Raw genomic sequence first — 13780 nt, forward strand, 5'->3', positions numbered from 1 at the left:
GCTGTGTATTTCCTGTAAATGAAATCCATTTGTTCAGTGAGCCACCAAGTCGAGAGCTGATTCATCCTGAAGATGAGTTGCATCAAGTCAAATAGTTAAGCCTTCCCCATTACTAGCAATCACCAGGGCATCTGAGTTGCTCAGCAGCTGCACAGAAATGGGGATAGCCGATGGGTTTTTCATCAAGGAATTGGACAGTAGGTTTCCACGTTCCCTGCTTTGCCTGCCTGCCTGCCAGGACGGGAAGCGATTCTTTCAAATCATGGGGACCTGGGGGCTTCCACATCCTTACTCTGCACGCAATCCTTTTGTGTCAAAGCCATGCTTGTTTTATATTGTTTGCTGTTGCTACAGGTAAATAGGCAATACTTGTTCCATTAGGGGTAATGTGATTTTTAATCTATTTGGACATTCTCTAGAAATCTTTAAAAATCATATCTAAGTTGCTGAACCATTAATTTCAGAAATGCCTTCTAACACTTTGACACCCTTCAATTCTCTGTCATGATAGGCATCAGAAAGATGTGGGTAATTTTCATTGCTAAATATCTCCTCTAACACAAGTGCTTCAGTGCACTCTTCCGAAGATGCTGGTGGTTCTTTTAAAGTATTATGTGCCTTATTGCAGGTTTAGCAGTTCACATATCAGAATTGCAAGGATAAAAACCAAAAAATGCCTTGGTCTGGAAACTGAAAGAGAATTTCTTATTTCTAGGCTGGAAAAACACTTTTTCTGTTTTATTCCTCAGCGAGATTATCTTTTCTGTCTACTGTTCACAGCTAAAAGCTTGTAAGATACATACCTCTTTTTCTTTTTTATTTTTTTTAAGGTATATATTTGAACCATTTCTTGGAACTTGCGGTGTTTTGATATAAACTGAATGTAAAATGAACATTCTCCATGCTGTTTTTAACTGATAAAGTATCACTGTGTTTATCAGGCACGTAAACATTTTTGGTGCTTAATTTCTGGTTTTATCTGCCTTGCTTACATAACCATTTAGAAATATGGTAAGATTTATGCGATAGGCTAAAACAGAAGATCATTAAAGCAGAAGGCTTACTTCCACAATTGTGAATCTGGGTGCTCTGAAATAGTAGTAGCATCATGTTTTCCAGGAGACCTTTTTTTATGGATGACTATCTCATCGGTAAGGCTCTCTTAGAAGGCTTGAACAAGGTCAGCAGCATGTTTATCCATTTCAGTCTTCTGATTTCTTACCTTGCAAGAATAAAGCTTGCTTCATTTGAATGTCTCAGGCTGCACTGCATGGAATAATAACATCTAACTCTAAAATACCGTGCTGCCATTTAAAGATTTTTGTTTAAGTGTAGTAAAGGGAGTTGGAAACAGAAGTAGCAAATTTTAAATTACTGTTTAAAATCTGTATTGGGTTTGTGTGGCAAGGTTTTGGTAGCAGGGTGGCTTCTCTGAGAAGCTGCCAGAAGCTTCCCTTATGTCTGATAGAGCCAATGCCAGCCAGCTCCAAGATGGACCTGCCGCAGGCCAGCGCTGAGCCCATCAGTGATGGTGGTAGAGCCTCTGGGATAACATATTTAAGAAGGGGGGTGAGGGGGAACCTGCGCAACTGCAGCCAGAGAGAGGAGTGAGAATATGTGAGAGGAAGAGCAGACACCAAGGTCAGTGCGGAAGGAGGGGAAGGAGGTGCTGCAGGCACAGGAGCAGAGGTTCCCCTGCAGCCCCTGGTGCAGCCCATGGTGAGGCAGCTGTGCCCCTGCACCCATGGAGGACCCCACGCCCGAGCAGTGGGTGCCCAAAGGAGGCTGTGCCCCCGTGGGAAGCCCGCGCTGGAGCAGCTCCTGGCAGGACCTGTGGCCCCGTGGAGAGAGGAGCCCAGGCTGGAGCGGGTTTGCTGGCAGCACCCGTGACCCCGCGGGGGACCCACGCTGGAGCAGGCTGCTCCTGAAGGGCTGCACCCCGTGGGAGGGACCCATGCTGGAGCAGTTTGTGAAGAACTGCAGCCCAGGGGAAGGACTCGCATTGGAGAAGTTCGTGAAGGACTGTCTCCTGTGGGAGGGACCCCATGCTGGAGCAGGGGGAGAGTGTGAGGAGGAAGGAGCGGCAGAGACAACGTGTGATGAACTGACCCCAACCCCCATTCCCCATGCCCCTGTGCCGCGTGGGGGGAGGAGGTAGAGAAATTGAGAGTGAAGTTGAGCCTGGGAAGAAGGGAGGGGTCGGGGAAAAGTGTTTCAAGATTTAGTTTTTATTTCTCATTACGCTACTCTGATGTGATTGGCAATAAGTTAAACTAATTTCCCCAAGTTGAGTCTGTTTTGCCCGTGACAGTAATTGGCGAGTGGTCTCTCCCTGTCTTTATCCCAACCCATGAGCCTTTTGTTGTATTTTCTCTCCCCTGTCCAGTTGAGGAGGGGAGTGATAGAGCAGCTTTGGTGGGCACCTGGCATCCAGCCACGGTCAACCCACCACAAGATCAAAGGGACAATATTTTGGGTTTGGTTGTTACCATGTCAGAGCTGTGAACTTCTTTGATACTGCCACATGGAAAGCTTTCTTGTTTTTAATTAGTCCTCTACAATGATGGAAAGCTTTTTGTTGTTTTTATTTTTCATGCAGACTCACCTCTTACTGCAAGGTCCAGAGCACACTGGGCTCTACTGTTATGAATAGAGACATGGAAGCCAAAAGTGCAGGAGCCCTGGTTGTGGCTTAGTTAGCAGACGATTTCTGTAAAATCAGGTAGTCTTGTTCCTTGGCTTCTGCAGCTGTACAGGAGAGAGACTACTTGCAGAGTACTATAGTTTGTCCACAGAGTGCTTTCATGGTAAGTCCTCTGTAAATTGTAGGATTTCAAATTATCAAAAATTTCAGTCTAGGAATTACATAGAATTATTGGAATGTATGCACAAATGTGTATTTAGGCGATCTAGAAGCATTTTATTCAGTTATTTTTGCCAGTGCTTTATTCTATGAAATGAAGTAGCCGCATGATTTTACTATTACTGTTCTCCACCTGGCTTGTGTGAGGTGGGAGGGTATGACCCTTTAACCGCTTGTGAGCATGTGAAGTGGAAGGATAAGAGAAAGCATTTTGCATAACTCCTATATAAAGGCATTAAGTAAAAGTTGTGCCTCTGTATAATTCAACAGGCAACTTCATAAAGCAAATACAATGATAAGCAGTTGTTGGTTTAATTAAAAACAGAAAAAGAAAAAGGAAATGTCATGTTCCTCTGGTTATACCAAAGAGGTAGAAGAGCCTAAGAGAATTCTATCCCCAGTCCTGCACTGGCACAAGTTTTTTGTTTTAATTGCTCCTGAGTAGGAGGAGGATTTAAATAAAGATACGCAGGCTGAGGATTGTCTTCTGAAGTTTCCTTGCAGTTCAGTAGGATGCCTTCCCCGCCCCAATTGCCTCTTACTTTAACAGGAAATGTCTTTCCACAATAGATCCCAGGAGCAGGTTCTCAAGTGTGCTGAGGAGCCTTTGGTCTGTTATTTGTCTGGTGCTGTATGCCCCTGCAATGTGTGGGATGGCTGTGGCAAAGCGAGGCCTGTCAGTTAACTTGGGGCGGTTTCCATGCTAGATGCTGTATGTTGCCGAAGGAGTTAAGCGAAGCAAAACAAAAAAACAAACCCTGAACAAGGCCTTCCTTGAAATATTAATTAAGGAGGAATGCATTGTGTCATAAGTTAAAAGTGCTTTATGTTTGTCTTTAAAATCTAGTTGAAGTAGTATTGTCTGCATGTAATGCTTTCATTATATGTATGTAAAGATATAAATCTAAAAGAGACTGTGGTTATTTACTTTCCATTTATTATTCTAGTTCTTTCATCATGAAAGTTCTCGTTTGCCCCTAGAGAAATGTAATTTTAAATACTTTGTCAAATCTTCCTGTAGTGGAAAAAAAATTTAATTTGTGGCTGTATCATTTTAATGGCTGTTCTGCTCTAATGCATTTGTTTTACTCAATTGTTTTACTCTATATCTGATGATAAAGCCTTTTAAATAAATACTTAAAAGCAGATTTTTATTAATCTGTATGAATTTAGTAAAAATATTTGAAAATGCATTCAGAATACATAAAACAAATGTACATATGGAAATAGTTATCAACCAATTGTCACAATTTTAAAGGGCTTATTATATTGCCTGTACTTACGCATCTTAGGAGAAAAGATGTCTGCGCATGTTGAGTTAGATTTCCTGCAAAGAAGAAAAACACATTACCATAAAAGGTGGCATTTATAATTGATTATGCAGTCTGTTCTGAACTCATGACTGAAATGTAGTATGAAGTAGGAGTGTGTGACACTGGTATTACAGTTTTATCACAAGCCATTGTCACTGGAACTGTTGCGTTTCTGTCTTGATGGAAAGAAAACAAGCTGGAGAAGTCTGATTTAGATAATACTACTGAAAGTATGTAATCGTACTGAGAGAATGGTTATCAAAGGTTTCTAAAGGCAAGGATAGCAAGCACTGTAATACATCACCCAGTTCTCTTAAATGCCCCACCCTCCCTGGGCAAAAATGTCTATCCCAATGTGCCTTGGGATAGCTTTGAACAGAGTGGATCCTTTCAAGCTCTGCCTGTGACCTCAGTTTTATTACTTTAATAAAGTAGTGGGTCTTGAGAGATATCAATCATGTCCGCATCAGAGATGGGCATTTTTGAGTTGAATTAGGGGTGTAAGCAACGCTTTGGGTAAGCCAGGTGAACATTTCCACCTGTTGCTCTGTATGTACAATAGTACAGAGAGGCAACGCTGGCTTTTTGCAGAGCTGGGTGAAACAGTGCAGGACTTCAGGGCCTTACAGGCTTATCGATGTCTCATAGGCTTCTTTGGCTGACAAAATGATCTGTGCAGCTTTCCAGCCTGAGCAGGCTTTGGGACCATGTGCGAAGCTGCGCCTGAACCTGTAATCCTTGCTGGACTGAGCTGGTTTGGCACAGCCATGCTGAGTGACTTTGTATCTTTGTAGTTAATCTGTAATGCAGAATAACTCTGCCTGTGAAGAACTGAGTTGATTTTATTTTAATTTCCTTTTAACTTTAAATGAAATTCAAAGCTGTTCCCAGGACTAAAAATCCATTCTTTTCCTTTGCTACCTAAATTCATTATTTCGAATTATTTCTCACCTCAAAAAATCTTACATTTGATTTGACATACATGGCCATGCAAGTGGTTGTGTGTTTGAATATTCTGCGTTGGTATTTGACAGAGATTTGAGGGGGCGTTGTTTGCTCAAGTCCCGGTCATTGTAAGTCGTGTCTCAGTTATGCCTGTTTGAGAATTAAGAATGAAGTCAGGAGGTGGTACTGCTGTGGGTCCTCCTGCATCTGGGGATTTTCATGTGGAACATAAAGTAAAAGACCAGGCTTCTAAGCCCTGAGATCTGAGTTTTGGGCTGGCGCAATGACATTCTTTTTAACTAAAAATTTACACTTTATTTCAGTCGGTTCTCATTAGTGAATTGAAGGCTGAAACAGCTGATTTTCCTGCAGATGACTTAACTGTTTTTCAGCTTTCAGTGTTGCTTTTCATTCTAACTGTCATGAATGTGAAAATTGTTCAGGTAGTGCAAATGGGTGCAGGTTCTGTTTCCCACTTGCTGGATCAAGGTACGAATCTGTCATCTGCTTTGACATGGTGAGCTCTTTAACTTGGGAAACAAAGTGCAATTTCTAAACCAAAAAGTGCTGAGCTATCCAGCAACAGAAGTGAGAGGAAACTTGAAGTTGTTTTCCCCAGTGCAGAAAATCACGTTGAGCTGTGCCAGCAAAGACCTGTGTATAAGCTCTGTTTAAGCTTCCTAAGTTCATCTCGACTACATCGTTTTGGAAGTGCCTGCTTTAGCAATTCAGCTGTCAAAGAGGGAATGACAAGCCACTGGAAGTGGTCACCTTTCCAGCTGGCATAGTGCTCCCAGAAGAGGCTATGCATCTGTCCCTTGAGAGACAGACTTAGAAAATGTTTGAAGCTTCGGCAAACTCAAATGCAAAGAACGTCGCCTTAAACATAGCACAAGATTACTGATCTGAATAAATAACTGGAAAAGTTGTTCTGCATGTACTACTCTGGGTGGATTTTCATTAATGGGTCTCATAGGATCAGTTGGAGGTAATGCACCCTCATAAGTAAAGATGAGTGAATAGGATTTCACTCCGAAGTACAGAAGATGCTATCCAAAATTGCAAGAATATGACAGAGCATGTCTTTGCTACTTCTTCCAACAACAACAGAAATATTAACAATGCATTCACCTTACATAAAACGTAGAATTTTCATGTCCAATATGAGAATTTGTCCTCCTCTTGTGTGTGTCTGAAGGGCTTCAGGCCTCAGCCTCTTGGCTACTATTTTGAAAAAAATCTTAACAGTGATCTCTCAACTACCGGGATGGTATGCATTTCTCACAAAGGCTTTATTTGCTTATGGGAGCTAAATGCTGAACTATTACGCAGATTTGCATGGAGTACGAGGACTTTGATCTTGACAAAACACATATTTTGCAGAACAATATTATCTTGGGAGCGATTAAAACTTGCATAAACAAAGGTGGTGGTTGTACTGGCAAACTTTTCTTGCTACTTCCCATTCTCTCCCCACCCCTTGCTTCCCCATCACCCATCCACTGCTTATGTCATTGCTGCAGCTAGAAAGATCAGCTTTCAGATGCTGTCACCTGCATAACAAAGCAGCGATCGTGTTGTATCATTTCTGAGCCTTCAGAAGTGTTAACAGATGTGCCTGTTCTTGAAAGCCAAAGAAGGTGCTGTATGAGGAGAAAGCTAAACTAGAAGCTGCAGAAGCTAAGAGAGACTAAATGTAGATAGTAGGATAAAAGCCCGAATTTCTTTTTATCTTAAAGCTTCTTAAGACTGAAAACTGGTTTTTATGTTCCAAAGCTATTTGAACTCTGTGGGTAGATTTGGAAGGAAGCTTGGTCCACATGATATATGTTAATATAGCCTTAGTATTGGACATACGTAATTGGGGTGTGCGTCACACTTTGTACATAACTTTCACTGCTGCATTCATGCTTAGCCTTTGCTCAAGGGCAGAGTTGTGCTGAAAATCTCAATTAGGAAGGTGTGATTTCAGAAGTCACTTCAAATTGTATCAAGATATTTGTGAGCTTTAGACTGTACATGAAGAAGAACTTCTTCCCCAGGAGGGCGGTGCAGGAGTGGAGCAGGTTAGTCAGAGACGTGCAGTCTTCGCCCAGGGAGGTTTCCAGGTCAGCCCCAATCTAGCACTGCAAATAGCTCCCCTTTAAGGGGTAGGTTGGACTGGATGACCTTCAGAGAGAGATCTCTTCCAACCGCTGTTTCAATGAGTCTGAAAAGATGCTACCAACACATTTCTTCAGGATAATCTTGTGAGAATAAGCTTGCCTTGGAGTACATGTTTTATTGGAACACTGAAATAGTTTATATATGAATTCAGTCACATATAAAATAGTGGGGCAAGTATGTTTTCACTCTGTCAAAATGAAAGATCAAACAGTTTTTCATTGGGACTGGCTGTACTGTAACCCGCAAATGACTAACCTTCAGGAGACCTGAAATTAACTTCCATAGATTTCTGACAGGGGTAGCAGAGTTTAGGGTAGTTACGGGGGTTCTTTTCAGTCAGAAGAATAGAGAAGCAACACTGTTTGAGCACAGATAACATAAAACATATTGAAGGTAAGACTGACACACAGATCTTGACAGGTAATATGTTCACCAGTGTAGACTTCCACAAGTAATTGACCAATTAAAAACAATGGAAAGAAAAATTGGACGTACTGCGAGATAAACCATAGGATGGTATTGACGTAATGTTCGCCTTTTCTTTGCATTAGTCATGTTTTAAAATATTTGGAAAATGCTGTTGGTTGTTATGTATTAATATGAGTAGGCTGAAGAGCTTTCTGTGGGCTTTCCAGCATATCACAATATTAATTTAAGCTTGAGGTCAGAATTAATCATTTTTGTCTCTCTCCCCTTTTTTTAACCATCCCACAACAGATATGTTACATTAAGCATTACAGCTCTGCCTGCAAGTAAAGAAAGTCCTGTCAATCAGAGCTGTCAGTCGAAGTCCAAAACATCTGCCCTACTGTTTCCACATGCAAAAAGAAATCCCAGCAGGAGGTTGAAGAATGAAAAGTATAATGGGAAGGCTTTCTACATGACAGCATGGGAAGAAGCAGTATTTTTGCCACATTCTTGTTGAATTTCTGTGGTGCGCATTCATGGGCACTACAGAAGTGATTTCCATATGTAAGGGGAGGGCCCTAAGTCCTAGTCTCTATCCTTAGTGGGCTTTATGAAGCTGGTGTTGCCCTTACTAGGTAAGATGAAATAGGGGAGACTTACATGTACAAATCCCAACCCAAGCTGTTTGATACTAAAGTTGCAGAGAACTGTGTGATTACTGTGTGTTTTAAGATAAGGTTTTGCTCTAATGCTGTAGTCTTAGTCATGGTAATTAAACTTGTTTTCTCAAAGAAATCTTGAAGAGAACTTCCTCAATTCCAAAGCGTATTCTTAGTAATAGCTTCCCTGCAGTTGAGCTGGGAACAAAATCTAATTTGCAGCTTAATACTGAGAATTTAAATGATAGAACGATATAATGAAGTACAGAGATCTCTGAATTCATAGATACACAGATTGAATGTGCTTATATGCCAGGTACTTTCAGAAACGTACAGAAGTGCATTTATAGGACATACTATAGTGCATAATAAAGAATTAAACTCTAGTTACTGGTAAGATATGCTGGTTGTAAAGAATAAAGATTTCTTTTTATCTCCAGTTTCACCATGCTGTTTAAACCAAAGAGTGTTTCTTTTAAGAAAATCCAAAGCTTTCCTAATAGACTTTGATCCTTACTGTAAAATGAAAGGATTTCACACCAAAATGCTAATAATGTTCTCTTTGTTAGTGCCTTTGTATTGCATATTAAGTGGATCTTTGCCTATCAGTCCAAGTTCTGCAGCTTTGTAGGCATCTACCTTCTCATAATAGAGACATCTTTGGACTGTGTGGTAGACTATATGTTTTTTCAGCTGGGGAAGAATGCTGTTTATCCTTTGGAAAGTATCTGCCCTAAACGTGGGTGGACCACTCTGTTAAACTAAAAGCATGTGTTTGTTGTAGGTGCACTGTCAATGTATCGTTTCTATATTGTTAAATGGTGCAAACCAGAAGAGGCGGTGTGACACTGGGTTTGTTGTATGAGCAATAACTACTCTTTAAATGCCTAATGATTACATGATTGGATTTTTACATTGTGGTTCGATAAATGGAATGCTTGTGTTGTATTCCAGTCTCTTCAACCTCTCCAGGAAAAAAAGGAATTAAAATCTAATTTGCTAGGAAAGATCTGTACCTTTTGGCAGGGGAGGGGTGGGAAGGCAAGTCTTTCCCAGTAAATTATGCTGGACTTGTGCATTTTTATAGTCCTTTTGAAAGCATGATGACAAGGTCAATAGTTCTGTATGTGTTTTCAAATTATTTGCAAGTTGCTGAATGCTAGGCTTTCTAGATTTATTTTTTTTTTTTAAATCTGCTTATTTTTATTTATACTTTCTAAGTCCATTCAATGGTTAGATGTCATTGCAGTGTGCTTCTGGGCATTCTGCCAAGTCTTCAGTTTTGTCAGGGTGCTGGATAAAGTAGGAAGACAAATGCTTGACTGTGCTTCCTTGTAAAATTTTACAAGTGGCCTCAGAAGTAAGACCACACTTATTTTAATAAGAGCAGAGCTAGATGAAAACAGGACTGACTCTCTCTATCTTACAGCTACTTAGAATGTGGAGTTCACTTTGACATGTAAGAACTACAAATGTCCACGGATTAATAAGAAAGTCTGAGCTAGAGCCGTAGGCTTTTGGCAGCCAAAGGTGTCTGTGTTTAATATTGTAAAATTGTGTAACAGCATAAAGATAAGTGAAGATAAGCCTTTTCTGAAGTATTAAAACCAAACAAAAATGGTTTTGAAATTTTAGAAGCTCACCGTTATCATTGCCTCTCTTACAATTGATCCTGTAGTTATGATGACATGTTTGGCAGAGCCTTGTTCCTGTGCTCTACAGTGTATAGTGTAGTTTCTACAAATGTTCTCATGCTTTTTAAAAAAAACACATTGTGTATTTTTTAAAGTTGTTTCTATATTGCAACTTGACATTCATTTGATTCAAATGTAGTAAGATACAGGAGTATATGGGGGAGGGGACTAAACATTATTTTGTCATAGAATATACTATGGTCAAACTGATTGTTCATTTCCCAGGTTAATTTCTGTGTGAATGTGATTTCTCTGTATCCAAAAAAACCCAAAATGCAGATACTTGCTTGCAAGTCTGACTTGAGGTGCAGTGCCACATGCCTCCTTGTACTCTTTTTTTTTTTTTGTTTTAAGAAAGTGTGTTTTGCTATATACATTGCACTGCAAAGAACAAAGCAGTAGCTGCAGTATTTTTCCCCTGCATTTTAGAGAAGATGTTTGTAAATGAATCTGAATGGAGATTATTATGCTTTGGTAAGAATTGAAAGGAAATCTGTGTGCATGCTTTAGAGTACTTGCTAGGCAAGATTAGTTTCTATTGTAAGTTATAGATTTTTTTACATGAGAGTTTGAGAACAGCCATGCTGTGCCTGCTCAGAGAATAGATAGGATTTAAGCCTCTGACATAAAACTAAAAGTGATTTTGTTTTTTCTGTAGGAAAATAAAATATAGAAGAAAGGAATTTAAACTTGGATTTGTTTGATGTTCTCATGTAACTGCTTTTTTTTTACTAATTTCCTCTCTCTTTTTATTCCAAGTTTGTGCTGAAGCCTTCAATCCAGATGAAGAGGAAGAAGATACAGAACAAAAAGTAAGACTGAGTGAATTGCTTCTCTCTACAGTTTGACAGGCAGATGTCTGTACGTCACCTTTTCCCTACCACTTGTGCATTTCATGCTGAGAGGCTGTGTGGTATGCTGACACTGCCAAAGTGACATTACTCTGAAATTTAGGGCCGTTTTGTCTCATGCACTTTTTCAGTCACTATAGCCTTAATACAATTTTACTTCAAAAGACTTGAGAGCTGTTCTTAAGTCTACCATCTTTAAAATTTTGGATAGTTTCCTTTCTCAATTATCTTAAAGGCTTGTTGAGGCAATTCCTAGAGCATTGATAACTGTTGTGAAGAATTAGTTAAGCTTTACCACAGCTGTTTCTTCATGGGTGCTTAAAATTACTCACATACTTTTTACTGCCTTTCTTGTCAAAGCAGTTCTGCCTGGGTAGGAGAAATACTTTGTTGAAATAAGTTGAGACTGTGGCCACCTGTTTTTCTATTGTTTTTGAAAGTCGTGAATTTCTAAGAATTGCAAGTCCAGATACTGTAATTGTATTTCTTTAGAGATGGTTTTATGTGAGCAAATCCTGTAGCCTGGCTGGTGAGGGTCAATGTTTTCTCTCTGGACTTAACGGTGTTTCTTTTCCAGATTCCATCTCAGGGATGCTTACACTTCTGCAATGAAAAATCTAAGTCTAATTTAATTTCTCTTAGAAAAGAAGATACTTCATAAATAAGATGCTATAAAAAGAAAAAAAAGTCTATGAGTGTGTCTGATCATCCAAATGTTTGTAAAGCTGGACACATTTATTCCATCAAAAGTCTTAATTTTCCTGACTGCTGATTCAATATTCAATTTTCTTTTAAAACAAGGATCTGAGACCTGCTCAACTTTGGAAAAAGAATTTTTAGAAATGCCTACTGACATAACTGTTTTTTGGAATCCTTGTTATTCCAGAAATACAGTTAATGTGGTAAATGTGAGGTAATTAATATTTTTATATATGTTTTCATAATTAGCCCCCAACAAGCACATCTATAAACATTTTTATGACATGGTGAGTCATAGTTCCTTTAACCTGACGAGATGTTTGTAATTGGAAAGAAATAGCAAAAAAAAAATCTTTCAAACGGCAAAGCTTTTATTTTAAGTAATTTTGTTGGGAAACACCTCCCCCCCCCCCCCCCCCCCCCCCCCGCTTCTTAAATAACTTCTGTTATTAGATGGGCTGAGATACATATGTATCATAAATCTTATAAACTACCTGTATGCCAAAAAAAAGTATATAGCCAGAGTTTAGAAAGAAAACTGTTGACATTTTCCTCTGTTCCAAATGCTCAGGCCTTGACTGTGTATCTGTGGCTGGGTTAGAAGGGAAGGGAAAGGAAAAGGCGTCCTCTTTCTTGTCTTCCTTGACTGTTATTTTGCATGTGTTAATTGTCAGCATAATATATTTGTTATGTCTCTTTCATTCTGTCTTGCATTCTATATTTATATATAAATACTGTTTATACAAACAACAAAAAAAGAACTGTATACTTTTGACACTCTTAAATTGTGTTCTGCTTTTTCACTCTGAAGTGAAGGTTCAGTCTGTAATCATATTTCTTTGTTGTCATGACAATTTTAAAGGTAAAGTAAAACATTACTTTGTTTTAAAGGTAGTTCATCCAAAAACTGATGAACAGCGATGCAGACTGCAGGAAGCATGTAAAGATATCCTGCTCTTCAAAAACCTAGATCAGGTAATATCATTTTAAGGAAATCTTAACTGGAGTTGATGGTTTGTAGGTACAGGTAATAGCATGATCTAGACACTCATTTGCATTGTGAGAGTTTATGAATTATTAATTATATGCAGGCTGGATTGGGACGTGTGTTTGGAGATCGACAATCAATGAACAATATAAACAAACATGTCAAATTGTCAGTTACCATGATTGTCAGATTCCTCTCCCTGCAATTTTTTTTTTTTTTTCTGTTAGAGAAAAGTTTGGTGTTTTGTTTTTAATTCCTTTGCTTATCTTTCAGTATTTGCTGTTGGGTACCACTGCACCTGATTTCCCTAGGAGATAGTTCATAATTTTATGGGCAATTTAAAAAGGAAATTACTTACACAATTGTGGTATTGAACATTATCCACATATGCATGATTTCAGATTGCTGCACCTTTTTCTTAAATGCCAGCGTGTCAGTAAATTTTCTGTAAATGAATGTAAGGTAATTTTTTTAGGTTGTTCCTATTCTTACTCATCTTTATTGCTGAAGTTGATTATTAATTACTCATTGCCTCAGCATTGAGTTTTAAGGATGAGTGTCTCCATTGCTCGCACTTAGTAATCTTAATTGGTACGAATTTTTTTAATGAGGATCATAGGATAGTTCAGGAACAGACCTTTGGAAATCCTCTAATCCAGCCTCTGAGAGGCCACAGAATAAATGCATCTTGTTCTTGTTCTGGTGTTTCCATGAAAACAGAACTGACATATCTACTACATACTACAGGCTGGGGAAGAATGAAAGCTGTAACACCAGCGATGGTCCCTGAAGCTTCCTGGTTTGAATCGCTGAGCTTTGCCTGAGATATGAAAGGATGGATGTGATTGTTTATAGTTTCAGAAATGGTGCTCAGCTTTCCCTGAAAACCAGGAAGTTCTTCCAGTTCTTGGTTGCTGTACAAACCCCGAGTCATTGAACTGCATTCTCAAAATAATTGTTGAAAGCTTTTGATTGCAGCAGCCTTGAGGAATTGACATTGTGTCAAAAAGTTTCCTTGAAAGCTGTCCTTTCCAAGACTGGCCTTTCACTGTTCTGGAATTCCTGTTGTCATTAAGCCTATTTATTTAAGACATTTTAAAGATTCCTTTTGCAAGTAACCTGATCATGTACAGTAAAAAATGAAACACATTTAAGAACATTGAGCAGCTCAAGGGATATGTACAAAATGTGATC

At 39.2% G+C, this 13780-nt stretch overlaps 1 protein-coding gene across 4 annotated transcripts in view; it reads left to right on the forward strand.

The window, feature by feature from the left end:
- The window catches only part of PRKAR2A (protein kinase cAMP-dependent type II regulatory subunit alpha), a 67368-nt gene that overhangs the window by 35065 nt on the left and 18523 nt on the right, over positions 1-13780 (forward strand). For all 4 annotated transcript variants that reach the window (XM_075713868.1, XM_075713869.1, XM_075713870.1 and 1 more), the window contains 2 exons: positions 10808-10860; positions 12490-12573. In XM_075713868.1, coding sequence (XP_075569983.1) covers positions 10808-10860; positions 12490-12573 — 137 coding nt within the window. The remainder of the gene's footprint in view (positions 1-10807; positions 10861-12489; positions 12574-13780) is intronic.

Source organism: Pelecanus crispus, chromosome 7, assembly GCF_030463565.1.
Source record: "Pelecanus crispus isolate bPelCri1 chromosome 7, bPelCri1.pri, whole genome shotgun sequence".
NCBI classification, from domain to species: Eukaryota; Metazoa; Chordata; class Aves; order Pelecaniformes; family Pelecanidae; genus Pelecanus; species Pelecanus crispus.